The following is a 14606-nucleotide window of genomic DNA, read 5'->3' on the forward strand; positions in this document are numbered from 1 at the left end:
CATTCTACAAAAAAAAAAAAAAAAAAAAAAAAAAAATCCAACTTTACACCTTGGACTTCTTCTTCATCCTCGAAGTTACCTTCTTCAGCAAACCCTCTTTGGGTTTACGCTTAGAGTTTCAATTTTAGTGCTCCCCATACGTGTCTGAAAACTCTACAGCCTAATCGTATATCGACGGTGTAAGTCGGCAATCACATAACTCGTTTGCGGTGTCTGAAAATCTCCGTCTCTATGTCGTTTTTTTAAAGGAGAACAAATTGACATCATTCCTTGAAGTTTTTGCAGAATTTTCTTTTCACAGAGAAGAAAAATCAAAGTAGTTTTAAAGAATTGCCGTTGCGTAGTTTTCCGTTTAAAAAATAAAGTATGATAGGAAGTCTGCGACGTCGCAAATCGAGTTATGTGATTGCCGACTTACAACGTCGATACGTGTTTTTACTTGGGAAAACAATGACAATTCCCTTGCCGTTATAAATCTCTGAATTAAGCGTCAAATAATGCAACTTTTCCCAGGTTATTTACGAATTTAAAATTATTAGCGTGGTGTTGGAGATGTCAAGGCTTAAGCCTTTTTAAAAATACCCACACAGAGTTATGCCAGTCCGTTAGTTACGCCGCGTTGATCAGACACTAATAAATAATAAGATTACGTCGATCGTTAAAACTCCAAACTTACCATGCTCGTAGAACCGCGTAGAGGTAAAGATTTCTATACCAACCTGGCATTACCTCCAACTGATCATGCTGATTGCGCGCGACGGTAAATCAGGAATCAGCGTGTCATAACTCAACAATTACAGGTTGGACCCCGATAGCCTTTGTCGATTTAAACAGGTGTTTTGTTGACAGGACACCGTGATGCCACTTGAGCTATTAATCCGGGAAATATTTTTCATTAGCATTCGAAAATCTGATCATGTCTGAGGACTGTTTGTTGAAATTGATAAAAAAAAAGCTATGGACAAAGAAAACATGGAGAGTATGGAACGGTCCTTTTGCTTGAAATGGGTGGTTCCTATAGACTCTGGGAGAAAATTATGGACTTACCAGGGTATCTCGATGGTTGCCGTTAGTTAGAAGAAGGTAGGTATTACCTATCTATTGCAACCACCTGCCTCAACCAATAGGATCCGTCCATTACCATTTTATCCTCTCTGTATATAGCTTTGTCTATACATTTCAATATAATTTGTCCGCTAAATAACGCAATTCAAAAGGAGATTGTAGCGTCATGTGGTTCCTTATTGCAAAATGTTTTCCTAATGAAATTTCATTTGAAGGAACCTTAAAAAATAATTATGAGCTCAAGGTCCTGTGAAAAAATGCAAAATTATTCTGGAAAACTTCCGCGTAAGAGAGATATCAGGGAAGCAAAAACAGCTCTGCGTTATTGCTTTGCCGTTGGCCTATCGTGAAATTGAAGGCGCTGCATTCGTGCTAAGAAGGCGTGCATCAAGAACTGAAAATGTAATATTTCTGGACCCAAATCGATTTTTCCGTTACACTAAATGTTAGTTTCCATTCTGAGAGCCTTTTTGCCTGATTTTATGACGTATTGTTAACAAAAAAATATATTATTTTACTTCAGAAGATTTTCGGAGCAGTAGCGAGGTGTGGATGATCGATTATCGATATTGCCCCATTTGAGGCTATGGTAAAGAATCGATTATTTAGGTGTTCGTTGCAAACACCCTGTTTATCGATCCTTTTCTATAGGTTTAAATGGCAGATCAATCTATATATTGCCTCAGCGCGCCACGCCACTGTTTCGGGGTCCGTTTAGTCTCCAGTTACATACTAATTTTCATACACAGAAGCGGTTTCGCACACTTATTGATGCATGTGCTTAAGTTCTCATGCGCTTTACTTTCATGTAGGACATCGGAATAATAATGATCAAAACGTATTCGATGGCAGGTTGTTTTATTCTTCACATGTTAATAAAACATGATACTTTACATGACTTGGTTTTCATTGTGAAACTTGAGCAAATTATTTACACTAATGGCTGAGAATAAATTAAATTAATTTAAAAAGTGAGATTTTCAAGGAAAAGAAGTTGAGGGGAGTGGTTGATGGCAGTGTTGGTGGCTCTCAGGCGACTAGCTTAGTGGTAGTAGCTGGAGTATCCGTGAGCGTACACGGGGGCGGCGGCGTATGGGGCGTAGGCGGGGGCGGCGTAGGTCTTGACTACTGGGGCGTAGGCGGGGGCGTGGTAGGCGGGGGCGGCGTAGCCGTAGGCGGGGGCAGCGTAGGCGACTGGGGCCTTAACTGAGACCTGCAACACAACAAATATTCAAATGAGTTATACACCCCATCACATAAATCATGCTATCTGCCTGTAATTTTCAATCATTGAATTATAAATTGGACTAAATTTTACAATAAGGGACTACAAATTCTGACTCAATTGAGAAAGGACGTATGTATCATTAGTTTCTCTATGCTCATAATGTTCCTCCTAAGCACATAAGTGTTTTTACGGATGAAACAGAGATTTTAGTCCTAATTGAAAAATTGAGTCCATGGTTTCATCTCGTACCCAGAATTAATTGCGCAAAAGCTGCAGATCCATCTCAATCAGTAGCAGTTCTTGAAAGTCGGCAACACTGTTTTTCAATTTAAATGTATGTAAAACAATCGATTATCGGCGAGGCAGCGTGCCTCACCTAAAATCGATATTTTTAATATATTTAAATGGAGAAAAAACAGTGTTGCCAACTCGCAAAACTGCCCCTGATCTTAGTGCCTTTCCCAAAAATGGCACAAAATGACGAGTTGTTTTGTATCACGGAGTCCTTGAGGGCTATTCTGCCGTGCTGAGGAAGAACGCAGTATGAGCCTTCAGATGTTGCCAAGTTTCTTCCAATAAAGACCGAATTTACCGGGAAAATTATTATTTTCAAAAATTTTCAGACAATTTCGTACGCGATTTAATCTAAAATATAGGAAAATTTCGAGAGAAAATGTGTATGAATGTCGTCAAAAATACATGTTTAATCAGGGGAAATTTGGCAACTCTCGAATGTTCATACGGCGTTTTTCCTTAGCATGGGAGTATTGTCGGTACTGCACTGGAAAAAAAAATCTTAAATTTGCCGCCAAGAAGTATTTCTTCTTAAATCAAGAATTTTGCCGGTTAATATAAGCTACTTTTTTGCTTAACCCAAGCATTATTTTTCTTGAATCAAGAAAAAGTCAGCTTAAAGCAAGATAAAGAAAATTCTCGGCGTCAAATTCAAGAATTATCATGCTTGATCCAAGCTACTTTTTTTTCAGTGTGCGTGATGCCTACCTTGTAGGTGTTGGCGTATGAGGTGGCGACTGGAGCGTGGGCAACAGCGACTGGGGCGTGGGCTACGACGGGAGCGTGGGCGACGACGGGGGCCTTGTAGACGACTGGGGCGGCCACGGGGGCGTGGGCGTAGCTGTAGGGTGCTGCATACCCGTAAGCTGGGGCCGCTGGGTAGGCTGGGTAGCTGTACGGGGCTACGTAGCCAGCGGAGGCGGCGGCGACGAGGGCGAAGAGGGCAAGAGCCTGAAACAAGGAAATCATCACCGTTTTCAAAAACACAATCAAATTGGAAAGAGAAAAAGGATTAAGTGCTGTCTCCACGTCAAAATGTCAAAATGGCGTCAAAATGGTGTCACAAATGGCGTCAAAATGGCGTCACAATGGCGTCAAAATGGAAGCTCAAAGGGAATCGACTCCAACGATAAGTGCACTGAAAAAATGGTATGCTGTCTTAGGTAGCACCTAGCACCTAGGATGTCAAAAGTGTGTCTGGTGATCCCAAGAGGCTGCCTTTACTGCCCTGGCAGTTATCTTTACATCCTATGAATGCAAATTCAACTGCGTGTGCAATCAAGGTAGCATCTTAGGATCACCAGACATATTTTTGACATCCAAGGTGCTAAAACAGCATACCATTTTTTCAGTGTGGCTCAAAGTCGGGACTTGATGCGATTGATGAGAGTTGCAGCTCAAAATAGAGCGGCGCGGCTCCTTTTTGATCAACAATCGCGAACAGATCGTACTTATCGATTCACTTTGAGCTTCGATTTTGACGTCATTTCGACGTGTGGACACGGGACTTTAGGCTTAGTGATATGCCGGAATCACACGCTGAATGTGGGAGCTGAATGTGGCGTCAAGGAGGAAGTCATCGGCCCGATGCCTCAGCGACGAGGCTCAGCGACCATCGGATAATGTCAGATTTGTCTGAACTATTTGAAAAGATTTGATACACATTTGGATGAAAGTAACTCGAATCTGCGAAATTTCAGTCGTTGAGCGATGATTGTTGACTTCCATATTCAGCTGCCAAATTCAGCGAAAGATTTAAAATTGTTTTTAAGGAAGAATTTCTTCCAGAATTGACAATGAAGGGATACGGATCGTATTCATAATTCAATCTAAAGCTTCTAAAAATTTCAAGAAAAAATTATACACAACTTTCTTCAAAAATGAATATTTTATCAGAGGAAATTTGGCAACATCAGAATGTTCGTTTAGCATTCTTTTTTAGGACGACAGTATTTGAATTTCTTGCTGCGAGCCAGTTATCGAATTGGATAGACAAAGCAATGGACAAAGAAGACAAAAGAGAAAATAGAGCTATGCTAAGTATAAGGATGCCGCGTCGCGTCTGAAATCCGGATTTCTTTTCTATCCTTGCGTTCAAGTCTCCGATGATTTCCAATAAAAGTTTTGCACGAAGTCACTCCTCATTAGCATACATACGTACTTTATGCGAAAGGACGAGAGACTAAGGGGAGACGTGGATATCCTTTGTAGGTATCGTATAGGCTGCCTATTAAAATTGATAGACAGAGTGATAGACTAATAATGTTATAAAAGGAAAGGAAGTGATCCATTGGTTAAAACGGGTGATTCTCTTGAACTAAGCAGGGGCAATGATGGGCAAACTATTAAGTCTTTCTTGGGTTGCCTATATGGTGAGTCTATTTAATTTAATAGATAAAAAGCAATAGACAAAGGAGATGAAGGAAAAATGAAGTGACCCAATTAGTTGAAACGGGCGCGGTAGTTCTAGGCCAAGGGGGAAAATGATGAACTAACTAAAGGATCCCGTGTGTTTCCCCGTCAGTTTGTCTATTTTTTACCATCTTTGTCCATTGCAATTGCCCCCTTAACCGACGAAGTCACTCCAATTTCCCTTTTCCTCCGCTATGTCTATCACTTTCTCTATCGATTACAAGCCCGGTGTACTTCTCTCAAACAGTACTTAAGCCACCCTCATTAAATACTCTGTTATCATCGTTCGTACCAACGCCAAGATCAACGTCTTTCCCACGACATTTGAAAATAAGCCTGCTGGATCATCTCTATTATGAGATAGAAGAATGTTTTGAAAACCCTGTATAATTGTAATTACTCCGACACTTGTTATTATTAAAAGAGTTTTGCTTTTTGCCATCTAACACAGCTGATGTTACGCTGTGCTCGCCAGCTTGTAACAAAGGGCCAGCCTAAAGCAAGGGAGTAACTCAGAGATGCCGTTTGCCTCAAGTCCTCCCAAGAAAGGGCTCCATTCTAAACTAACGACGCGACGCGAACGATACCGACCTAATGACGCGCAAAAGCGTGTGACATTCATACATTGCCAAAGAATTACATTTCGATCACCGAGCGGTTGCGCAACCACGCTTATCAGATCTGGGCTCAAAACGCGCATCTATCAAAGGAGAGGAGTGTGCACGTATGCGCTTTTCCATGTCATGGTCCGCATTGTCCTAATGACGTCCAAATGCGTCCGACTTGGATGCAACGGCACCGAATTACGTCCCGGGTTTAGCAATCGCGAAGCTGAGCGGGGAGGCGGAGGGTCCGATGACGAAAGCGCGTCGTCCGAACTTCGGGGCTGAAAATTGAAATAATAAAACTCCCGTGCTAAGGAAGAACGCCGTATGAACATTCGAGAGTTGCCAAATTTCCCCGGATAAAACATGTATTTTTGACGAAATTTATGCATATTTTTCTTTGAAATTTTCGGATATTTTAGATTAAATTGCGAACAAAATAGTCTGAAAAGTTGGAAGAAAAATATTCACAATTTCCCCCAATAAATTCGTGTTTTATCGGAGGAAATTTGGCAACGCCTGAAGGTTCATACGGCGTTTTTCCTTAGCACGGCAGAAAATAGCGTCGAATCGGGGCGTCGTGACTGCGCAGCGACGCGGCGGGTTTTGAAACTTTTCGGAGGACGCTACGTACGGGCGGTCATCGCGCGCGGTTCCCGCGACCTTGACTCGCGGGAGAGACGTCGCGCGTCGCGGCGCTTGGCGTCGCGACGTCGACGTCGAAGCTCGGCGCGCGCCGGTGGCGCTATTGCCGCGCCAGGGCTCCCAAGTCAGCGAGTGCGGAGGGTAATACTGCCAAAAGTAAGAACGCCGTATGAATTCCGATACAATTTCAAAATATTGCTGACCATAACGTCGAAAATTACGTAGCTCAGATTGCGACGGTGTAAGTGTCCCCTCATTTTTTTTATCCAGGAAAAACAACACTGGAAAAAAAGCACATTGGATGTAGAGTCCAGACTCTTGAAAACATCGACAAGAAAAAATACTCTTGATTCAATCGGATTTGAGCTTAAATCAAGAACCAAGCATCTTAATTTGAGCGGATTTCCTTTTGATTTAAGCAAAAATCTGATTGAATCAAGAGTATTTTTTCTTGTCAATCTTTTCAAGAGTCTGGACTCTAGATCCAATGTGTTTTTTTTCCCTAGTGCAACCAACAGTTTCTGATAAATCTTCATTAATATTTTTCGCTTATTCCAAATTAAAATTACAATAAAATTGGGAAATAGCATTTTGATTAGTAATCCTCGTGGGGGAAAAAAAACAGAATCGTAAATTTTCAAACGTTGCAATCGAGAAACTTCCGTATTTTTTTGTATTTACCTATTGAATGTATCTGTCTAAGGAAAAAATATAGCCCTCTTCCACTGAAACTTGAAGTGTTAGGTACGCCAACTCTTCATTACATTGAATTTTAGTTTTTTCATTGATTTATTCGAGTTATTTGAATTTTTTAATTTATTTTTTATTTTTTGAGTTATTATTACCAATTTATAGAGGAGTGTCATAAAAATATTTCCAATAGAAATTTTAACCCTAAATTTAAAACCAAAGGCTCAAAAAAGTGAGGAATTTGATTTTGAAAGCAAATGTTTTAAACCTTTTCTTCGTGATTCCTGAAAGAGATTTCAGCGATGAGACAACGCTGGTGCCGCGGCACGATTTATAGCAACAAAATCGGGTCGCGCGTCAAGTGCGTGTGAACTTTGCTCGTTCCCACCGTTATTTTGTCACCAACTCCTTTGACTTTATTCGAATCGGTCAATGTCAGAACCCAGCAAGTCCATTTTCTAATGTGCCCTAAGCTTCATATGAGTGCATGTACTCTAAGGCTCATCAGATACGAGTGATGGACACGCTCGCTTTAAAGTTCGACCGATTTATCTATACTCCGAACCTCTCCATCATAAATTGGGGGTTGTATTATGGTTTGTGCGGAACCTTAAAAGTGAATTTGCAGTCGTGACAAAAACGGTCTAATAATCTATGAACAAAATGTGTTCATTCTCGTTCAAAAAAGAGAGATAAAAGTGCAAGACAAAGCATTGTTAGTTTCTCTGCAAATTGAAATTTGAATCGATCAGAAACTAGTTACAAAATTGGTTTTTGATCCGTGAAAAAATTTTGCGCCATAAAAGTATCATAAGGCCAACGCCACCCGCTCTAGTTTATCATCATTTCCTTTGAGCAGCTAATTAAAAAGTCATTTTTTTCAGTGCCTTCAAATTATTTGAGAAGAGCGACATTTTATCACCTCAAAAAAATTTTAAAAGAGGGCTATAGGAATTTCAAAATTATGAATAGATCGAAAGAGCACAACGGATCTATGGTAAATGGACGTCTGTTGAACTACCTTCAAATTATCAAGAAGATCCTTTTGGTATCTAAACTTATTATTACACTAGAGTTGTAAATACCACATTAGGAGGCTTTAATTAAATATGTCCGCAATCTGAGCACTGCAAAATTTATCCCTCTATCCCTACGATATCGGGTAAACATAACGCAATACTTTCCTGAATATTGAAAAGTCATTTTTGAAACATTTAAAAAGGCTATAAAAGGCATTTTTATAGCTTTTTTAATTGTTTCAAAAATGACTTCATTCGTGAAATGCATCCAGCCTAAAATTCTAAGCAAAATTGAGTTTCATAAAACTAAAATTATCTTTCTTTCCACTGAAGTTGGTAGCAATTAGTATCGCCTCGAGCCATGTGCAGCGATGCTGAACTATCAAGACTTCATTCACACAGAAACGCCTTTGCAAGGAGATAAACAAGAGACAGAGGGATATGGACTAAGTTATTAGCATTTTGCCTCGTTTACATACTGATTATTATGTCAGATTCGAGTCATTCATAAACTTGTGCCGTACGCGTGGTTAATAAAAATCGCGAGTGGTGAGAGGCGAGCGAACGAGTTCGAACGTATGCGCAAGTAAGAGTGTGTGTGTGTTGGTGCGTATAACGGGATCGTTTGTACGAGGCTAAAGTGGAGATTTGAACGATGAATTAGTTACGGACAGGACACGGACACCACTCTACGGAAGATGATTACCGTCACCTCATAGTCTCTATGTCATAAAATGGTATATTAATACCAGAACACTTGTTGAAATGAATATAGTCTTCTTTTGCTGAACCTTGCTCATTTACTCACTCCAAGTGAGAAGATTGATGAAAGATGGATTGCAGTAATTTTTGAATTAATTTCCGTACGTTTCCAACATCGCGCCTGTCCGGTATTTTTATGAGAATTTGCAAGGGACACAACTAAAAATTAGCTTCAAGTATGCTGAGAATTTTAAAGATTCTATATTTTTTACTCCTCCTACATTAAACTCTATCGCTTGGTTAAATTTTGGATCACAAAATCATGTAAAAATTAAACGTTTCTGAACGATTTGCAGTCGTTAAAAATTTAAAAAAAAAACATTCAGATTCTCAGCCTCCGTCACAAATTTTTCCATTCTTCGTCAAAAATTGTCGATAAGATAGTGACCCCATCGATAATTTTTGACAGAAAATGAAATCAAGAATAAAAAATAATGAATAGTTATAACTCAAGAAAATGAAAAATAAAAAGAGCCCCATGAATATAAACTGTGATTTTGACGGACCAAAAAAATTTAAATACTAATTTTGCAGGCATAATTGCCAAAATATAATGCGGCATTCATCCAACACTCATTTTAAATACTGCGAGCAAATTTTACTGATGTTCCTTGTAGCTTATATACTTCAATAGCTGAATTTATACATTCTGTTTGCATTTACCGGTGAATTCTTTTGAAAAGTCGTTCGTTACTTTTTAAATGATCAAAAATGCGGAGGAGTTAAATATACAGAGGTAGACTCAAGTTGAAGGGTTGAGAAAATTATTTTTTATTTCGCCATCTCTCACTCAAAAATCCTTTTAAATTATGGACTCTCTTGTCATAATTTAGAACGTTTCTTTTCATTTTTTCAAAAATGTCATTGTTCATTTTCTCTCAAAAGTTTAAAAGTACCGAAAAAATATGATCTACTCTATTAATTGAGCTTTATCCATAAAATCAGCATTGATAAATTTGTATGTAAGTATATTTTACAACAATTATTTAATTAACTTTTTTGTCGGGAAAAATTCGGATGAACCATTTTTTTGCGATAATATGCTTTTAGGGAGAAAAAATTATAGAAGGACGCGGTACGCAATGCGCGCATTGGTACATGAAAGTTACTTGGAGACTTTGACGCATGGGTAGAAAAGTAGAGATGGAGAATTCGTGAATAGCAGAACCCGTGCACGCATCTTAGGATTAACTTATGATCAAGCTTCCCCCAAATTATTAAATTCATAATTTAGTAACTCACGCGAGGAGCTATGGCCAGCATAATATTTTAATGTTTTGAAGAAAGACGTTAAAAATATTCAAAAAATTGAGTGCTGATGATTAAATAGCTTCAAAAAGTGGAAATAAGAAATTTTATTTTCAAAAGAAAAGGCAGAGAGATGGGGGTATATCGATTCTAATTTGATGAACTCATTTTCTAAACGTTACAATAAATTTTTTTTAATTTGCTAAAAATTTGCCTTATGCTTTGGATTGCTTCTGAAAAATTAGCAGCTGAAGCTTTGCGACTTAATCAAAACATTTATTTCATTGCATGGGAGTAATCGAAATTTTCAATTCATTGGAATATCCAGTTTTTATTTTTGATTTTTCTCTCTAATACAAAATTTAAAAAAGAAATAATTCTAATTATTTTTAGGCGTCCTTCTCGGAAAAGTAAATATGAAGTTAACGAAAGCTCCATCGAAAGGATACATCATACAAATATCTCATAGGAATAATCCTCGCAGTAAGTTTTTCTTGTGACAAAGTTTCTTAATTTTGTATGTCCTATACTTAACTATCATATTCTTAATTTTTCTTTATTTTCTTTTAAATGCTATAAACTATCTCAGAGATTAAATCTATTTTTGCAAGACATAAAAAAGCTCTAAATTATTGAATGTTTCTTTGTAATTTTATATCTTTTTTAATTTTAATTTAATGACATTACTCATATTTTTATTGATAAATTAAACAATAATTTAAGATAGATATTGTCGCATATTCATAGATATGGGTATAGGGTTTTTATGGGCCTTTTTTTAAGTAGCCTATTCTTCTGTTTTTAATGCATTTAGCACGATTCAAATTTTCTCAATAACAAGTGACAAAAAATAACCAGGAATTTGGCACTTAGAAATCCATCTCACGTTATACTTTTGCCGAGCACACACATACACACACACCGAAAAACGCGAAATTTTGAAAAATTCACTAAAGCACTTAAAAGACGCGAACGTTTGTTGAGACACTTCGTGGACACTCGCGAAACGAAATCAGCACATCGCGAAACCAGGGCTCAAAGTCGGGGCAAAAAACAGTGAGAAAAATGAGTACTTACGATCTTGTACATTTTGGTGTTTGTTTGTTGGAGTGTTGGTGGTGAAGTTAAAAATGTACAGATACCTTTGGTGGTGTCTGCGGCGTTGGGCTAGTATATATAGTCAACTTGGAGGTCGCCGAGATGTTTTGTAACGTTCCGTCTCTCTCCAACGATGCCCTCTCTCTTCTTTCTTTCGCGCCAACGTACGCACATTCGATCTCCACCCTTATTGCTGGCGCACCATTAATCAGATTTCGTTCTGACCTTTATCGCCTGCTTCTCGCTACGATTTACATTGGCTTATATGGAAGAGTGGCCATTGTGCACAAACGCGCAATTCGAGTTGGTGCCGGCAGTTTTAATTACCCGATCGACTGATCGGCTGTCATAAAAAAATAGATCAGATCTGATTGCTCGATCAGCCGATTGCCTGATTAGCAGGTGCAGTGCTTTATCTCAGTTGTGCATTCTGTAGTGTTATCCGCGACTTGTATTATATCAGTACTACTCCTGAGCCAAAAGGTATACCTTCTAAAATTTTGTAATTTGTTTCTATTTTGTAATTGGTCTCTGACTTGAAGAGGAGAAAGAAAATAAATTAAAAAACTGAAAAATGAAAATAAAAAAAAAATAGGTATACCTAACTCCATTTTGGTATTTTCGAGATATCAGGGAAAACCGCGCGACGGCCCCATTTATTTCAATGCAAATCGCAATTTTTGAAACTCCGGGTCTCATGATACCGGCGTAAGAAAGGGCTACCGAATTTCCCACACTCACGGAACCGTTCATGGAGATGTTGAAAATGCCTTTAACTCTATTTTTCAAAAAATGTGAGTTGGGCACCTTTTGGCTCTGAGGCACTGAAATAATGCAGGCCTTTCTTGCGTTTGTCTCACCAAAAGATTGCAAAAAGAGCACGGGAAAAAGTATGCTAAGTAAAAATACAAAAAAATTCTTGAATTTGCTGCCAGGAAATATTTTCGGTGAGTCAAGGGTGATGCTGCTCGAGTCAGGCAACTAATTTTCTTAACTTAAGCATTTTTTCTTGTTTCTAGAGAAACGCAGATTGAATTTTAGATAAAAAAAAAAAAAACTTTGGCGGCAAATTCAAGAATCATTATGCTCAGAGAACATGTAAAACTTCAATCGATCCCTAGCAATACGTCCTGAAATTTTGAACTTTTCCCAAAATAGTCAATACTTGATTGCAGGGACATTGAGAAATTGACCCTTAAGCCCTCCTCAAATACTGCTTTTGATCGGGTGGTCAGTGGTTCATATTAAAAGAAAAAATCACACTGCTTTGGGAACAATTAGTGACAAAGCTTTATTGTATTTTGTATTTATTTAAAATTTTTTTTAAAATTTCAGACCTGCCTGAATTGAATACCTATTTTTGTAACATGTCTATAATTTAAGGCGGAAAATGGCGTATAATTTTGCAATTTTTGAAAAGGCTGAGAAAATGTAAAAAGTCGGAATTATCACTGACGAACTTAATCAAATACCGATCGGCATAATCGTTTCATAATTGTACATTTGGTGTCTCATCTACGCTTCAGTATGCGGCTTTTTTATGTTATCTGATTTGAATAGTATTTGAAAAACTATTGAAAATTCATTCAAAAGTTAAAAGTTGCAATTTTCATTTTGAACTGATTATTATTTTCTTTTAAATTGCTACTTTTGGATGATAACTATGAGGTGCTTCATGCTGTGGTCACGCATAGACTTAGTAAGACGTCTAGTTATTCTAGATTCTAGAAATGCCTATTGATTCGAGATAGTGATTTTAAAAACTTTAGCCTCTTGTTAGGTGTGCCATTTCACCACTTTGATTTGTAACGCGAATAAAGGCGTCAGTTAGAATGGTTGTTTTCCAACGTCACCATTTGCATATTTACACCTCTGTAAATATTTTAATCTAAACATAACGAAGAGCTTAACGAAAGTATTCAATTTTCAGATCCAAGATTCAGGTCTCAAGTATAGGTTTGCTGATAATTTTTGAAACAGAATCTGAGCTCATCAAACAAATTAGGCATCATTTTAAAAAAAAAAACAAGCTCAGTTTTCATTACTCAATTTAGTAATCTGAAAAAGAAGGATTCATTACCTCTCCCCCTCCCCAAGCTCATTCAAAAGACAAAAGTGACATCTGTCAGCAACTTTGCGTGTTGCCATGACGACATCCCATTCAAGTTCAACGGGAGTTACATTACTTGCGGTGTAAAAAATGAGATAATTACTGCCACCCGTTCTGCGATCTGTTCGTGTAATAAGGTGTTTTCATATTTGAAGGATGCTAAGCGCGGAGAAGAAGAAGGAAAGCGCAAAGTTTGATTAGTTGCTGGCCGATTACACTTACACTTGACTCCCGACAACCGACGTCCGAGATAGATGCCCGTTAATTAAGGAAACAATTAAACGCATAGCAGACACTAAACAGGCGCAGATGCCAAACGTGCCCTGAAAAGTTTACTAATAGATGATCCAAGTCGAAAAGTCGGTAATTTCTCCATTATAAAGAGATGAAATTTTTAACGGCGTATTCTTTGACTTTGATTATCTATGTGTCAAGTCTGGTCCGTTTACTCTATGCGTCATTTTTCCTTCAGTCATTATGGGCTTCATGGAGCTCATACAAACCGAATAAATGGCAGAACGGCTAAAAGTTTTGAAAATGACGTCCTAATTAGCAAAATTTTTCATGAATGATTCTTCGAGCTCAGAACGTGTCCTTTTTGTGAGGATATGTTGGGATTTTGCTTTTCAGACCCTTCCTCGTATGAGGTGCACCTCCCTCAACATCCCATAAGAAATTTGTAGTCAATGCATGTAAGATGCATAAATTGAGAAAGGACGCAATCAGGAGAAAATGAGTTTTCATTTACTTGTATCACCTTCAGCTTTGCCCAAATTACTGAGTTAGGCGTATTTACTCAGTTATGAAACCAATATTGTGCCTTACATTCCAAACCAGCCTTTTCAACCGAGACTTCTACTGGCAAAGTTTAAAGGCTGACAACGATCCCTCCCAACTGATATCGCCGCCATTTCTTTTCAGCTAAAGAATTTCCATGGGATCGGTGTCCACACTTCTTCTATACTACGCACCCTAGTGCACTCTTTTCAGTAATAGTCGTCTGAACTGCTATCGTTACTATAAGCGCTTGCTGACCGTCAACATTTTTGTTTTTTAACCGTCGCAGTTCATTCTACCGCTCTACGCGGCCGATTTATACGATTTCTGCGGCTATCAACGCACGTATTAGACCTTAGACGAGCTCATTCTATACATATTTTGGAAATATGACCTAGTTTTATTTTTCTTTTTATTATGCGTCATGAAGTTGTGGATTCTCCCTTTCAAACAATGTATAAGTTCATTTTTGTCACATTTCGTTCGAAGATTACGGGTAGATTTTCAAGATTTTTACGTCTATCGATGAAGACGAAAGCCCTAGATGAGCCCGTTCTATTCTGCCGTGCTAAGGAAATACGCCGTATGAGCCTTTAGACGTTACCGAGTTTCCTCTGTTAAAACACGCATTTTCAGGGAAATCTGTGAATATT

At 38.2% G+C, this 14606-nt stretch overlaps 1 protein-coding gene across 1 annotated transcript; it reads right to left on the minus strand.

Annotated features, from left to right (window-relative positions):
- Positions 1–1906: 1906 nt before the first annotated feature.
- Positions 1907–11202, minus strand: LOC109030496 (uncharacterized). Its single transcript, XM_072296816.1, has 3 exons — positions 11046–11202; positions 3296–3538; positions 1907–2278 (listed from the first exon to the last, which is right to left on the minus strand). The coding sequence occupies exons 1-3, from the start codon at positions 11055–11057 to the stop codon at positions 2108–2110; spliced, it is 426 nt and encodes a 141-aa protein (XP_072152917.1). The 5' UTR covers positions 11058–11202; the 3' UTR covers positions 1907–2107.
- Between the last annotated feature and the right edge of the window lie 3404 nt (positions 11203–14606).

The sequence above is a fragment of the Bemisia tabaci genome, chromosome 2, assembly GCF_918797505.1.
Source record: "Bemisia tabaci chromosome 2, PGI_BMITA_v3".
Classification (NCBI taxonomy): domain Eukaryota; kingdom Metazoa; phylum Arthropoda; class Insecta; order Hemiptera; family Aleyrodidae; genus Bemisia; species Bemisia tabaci.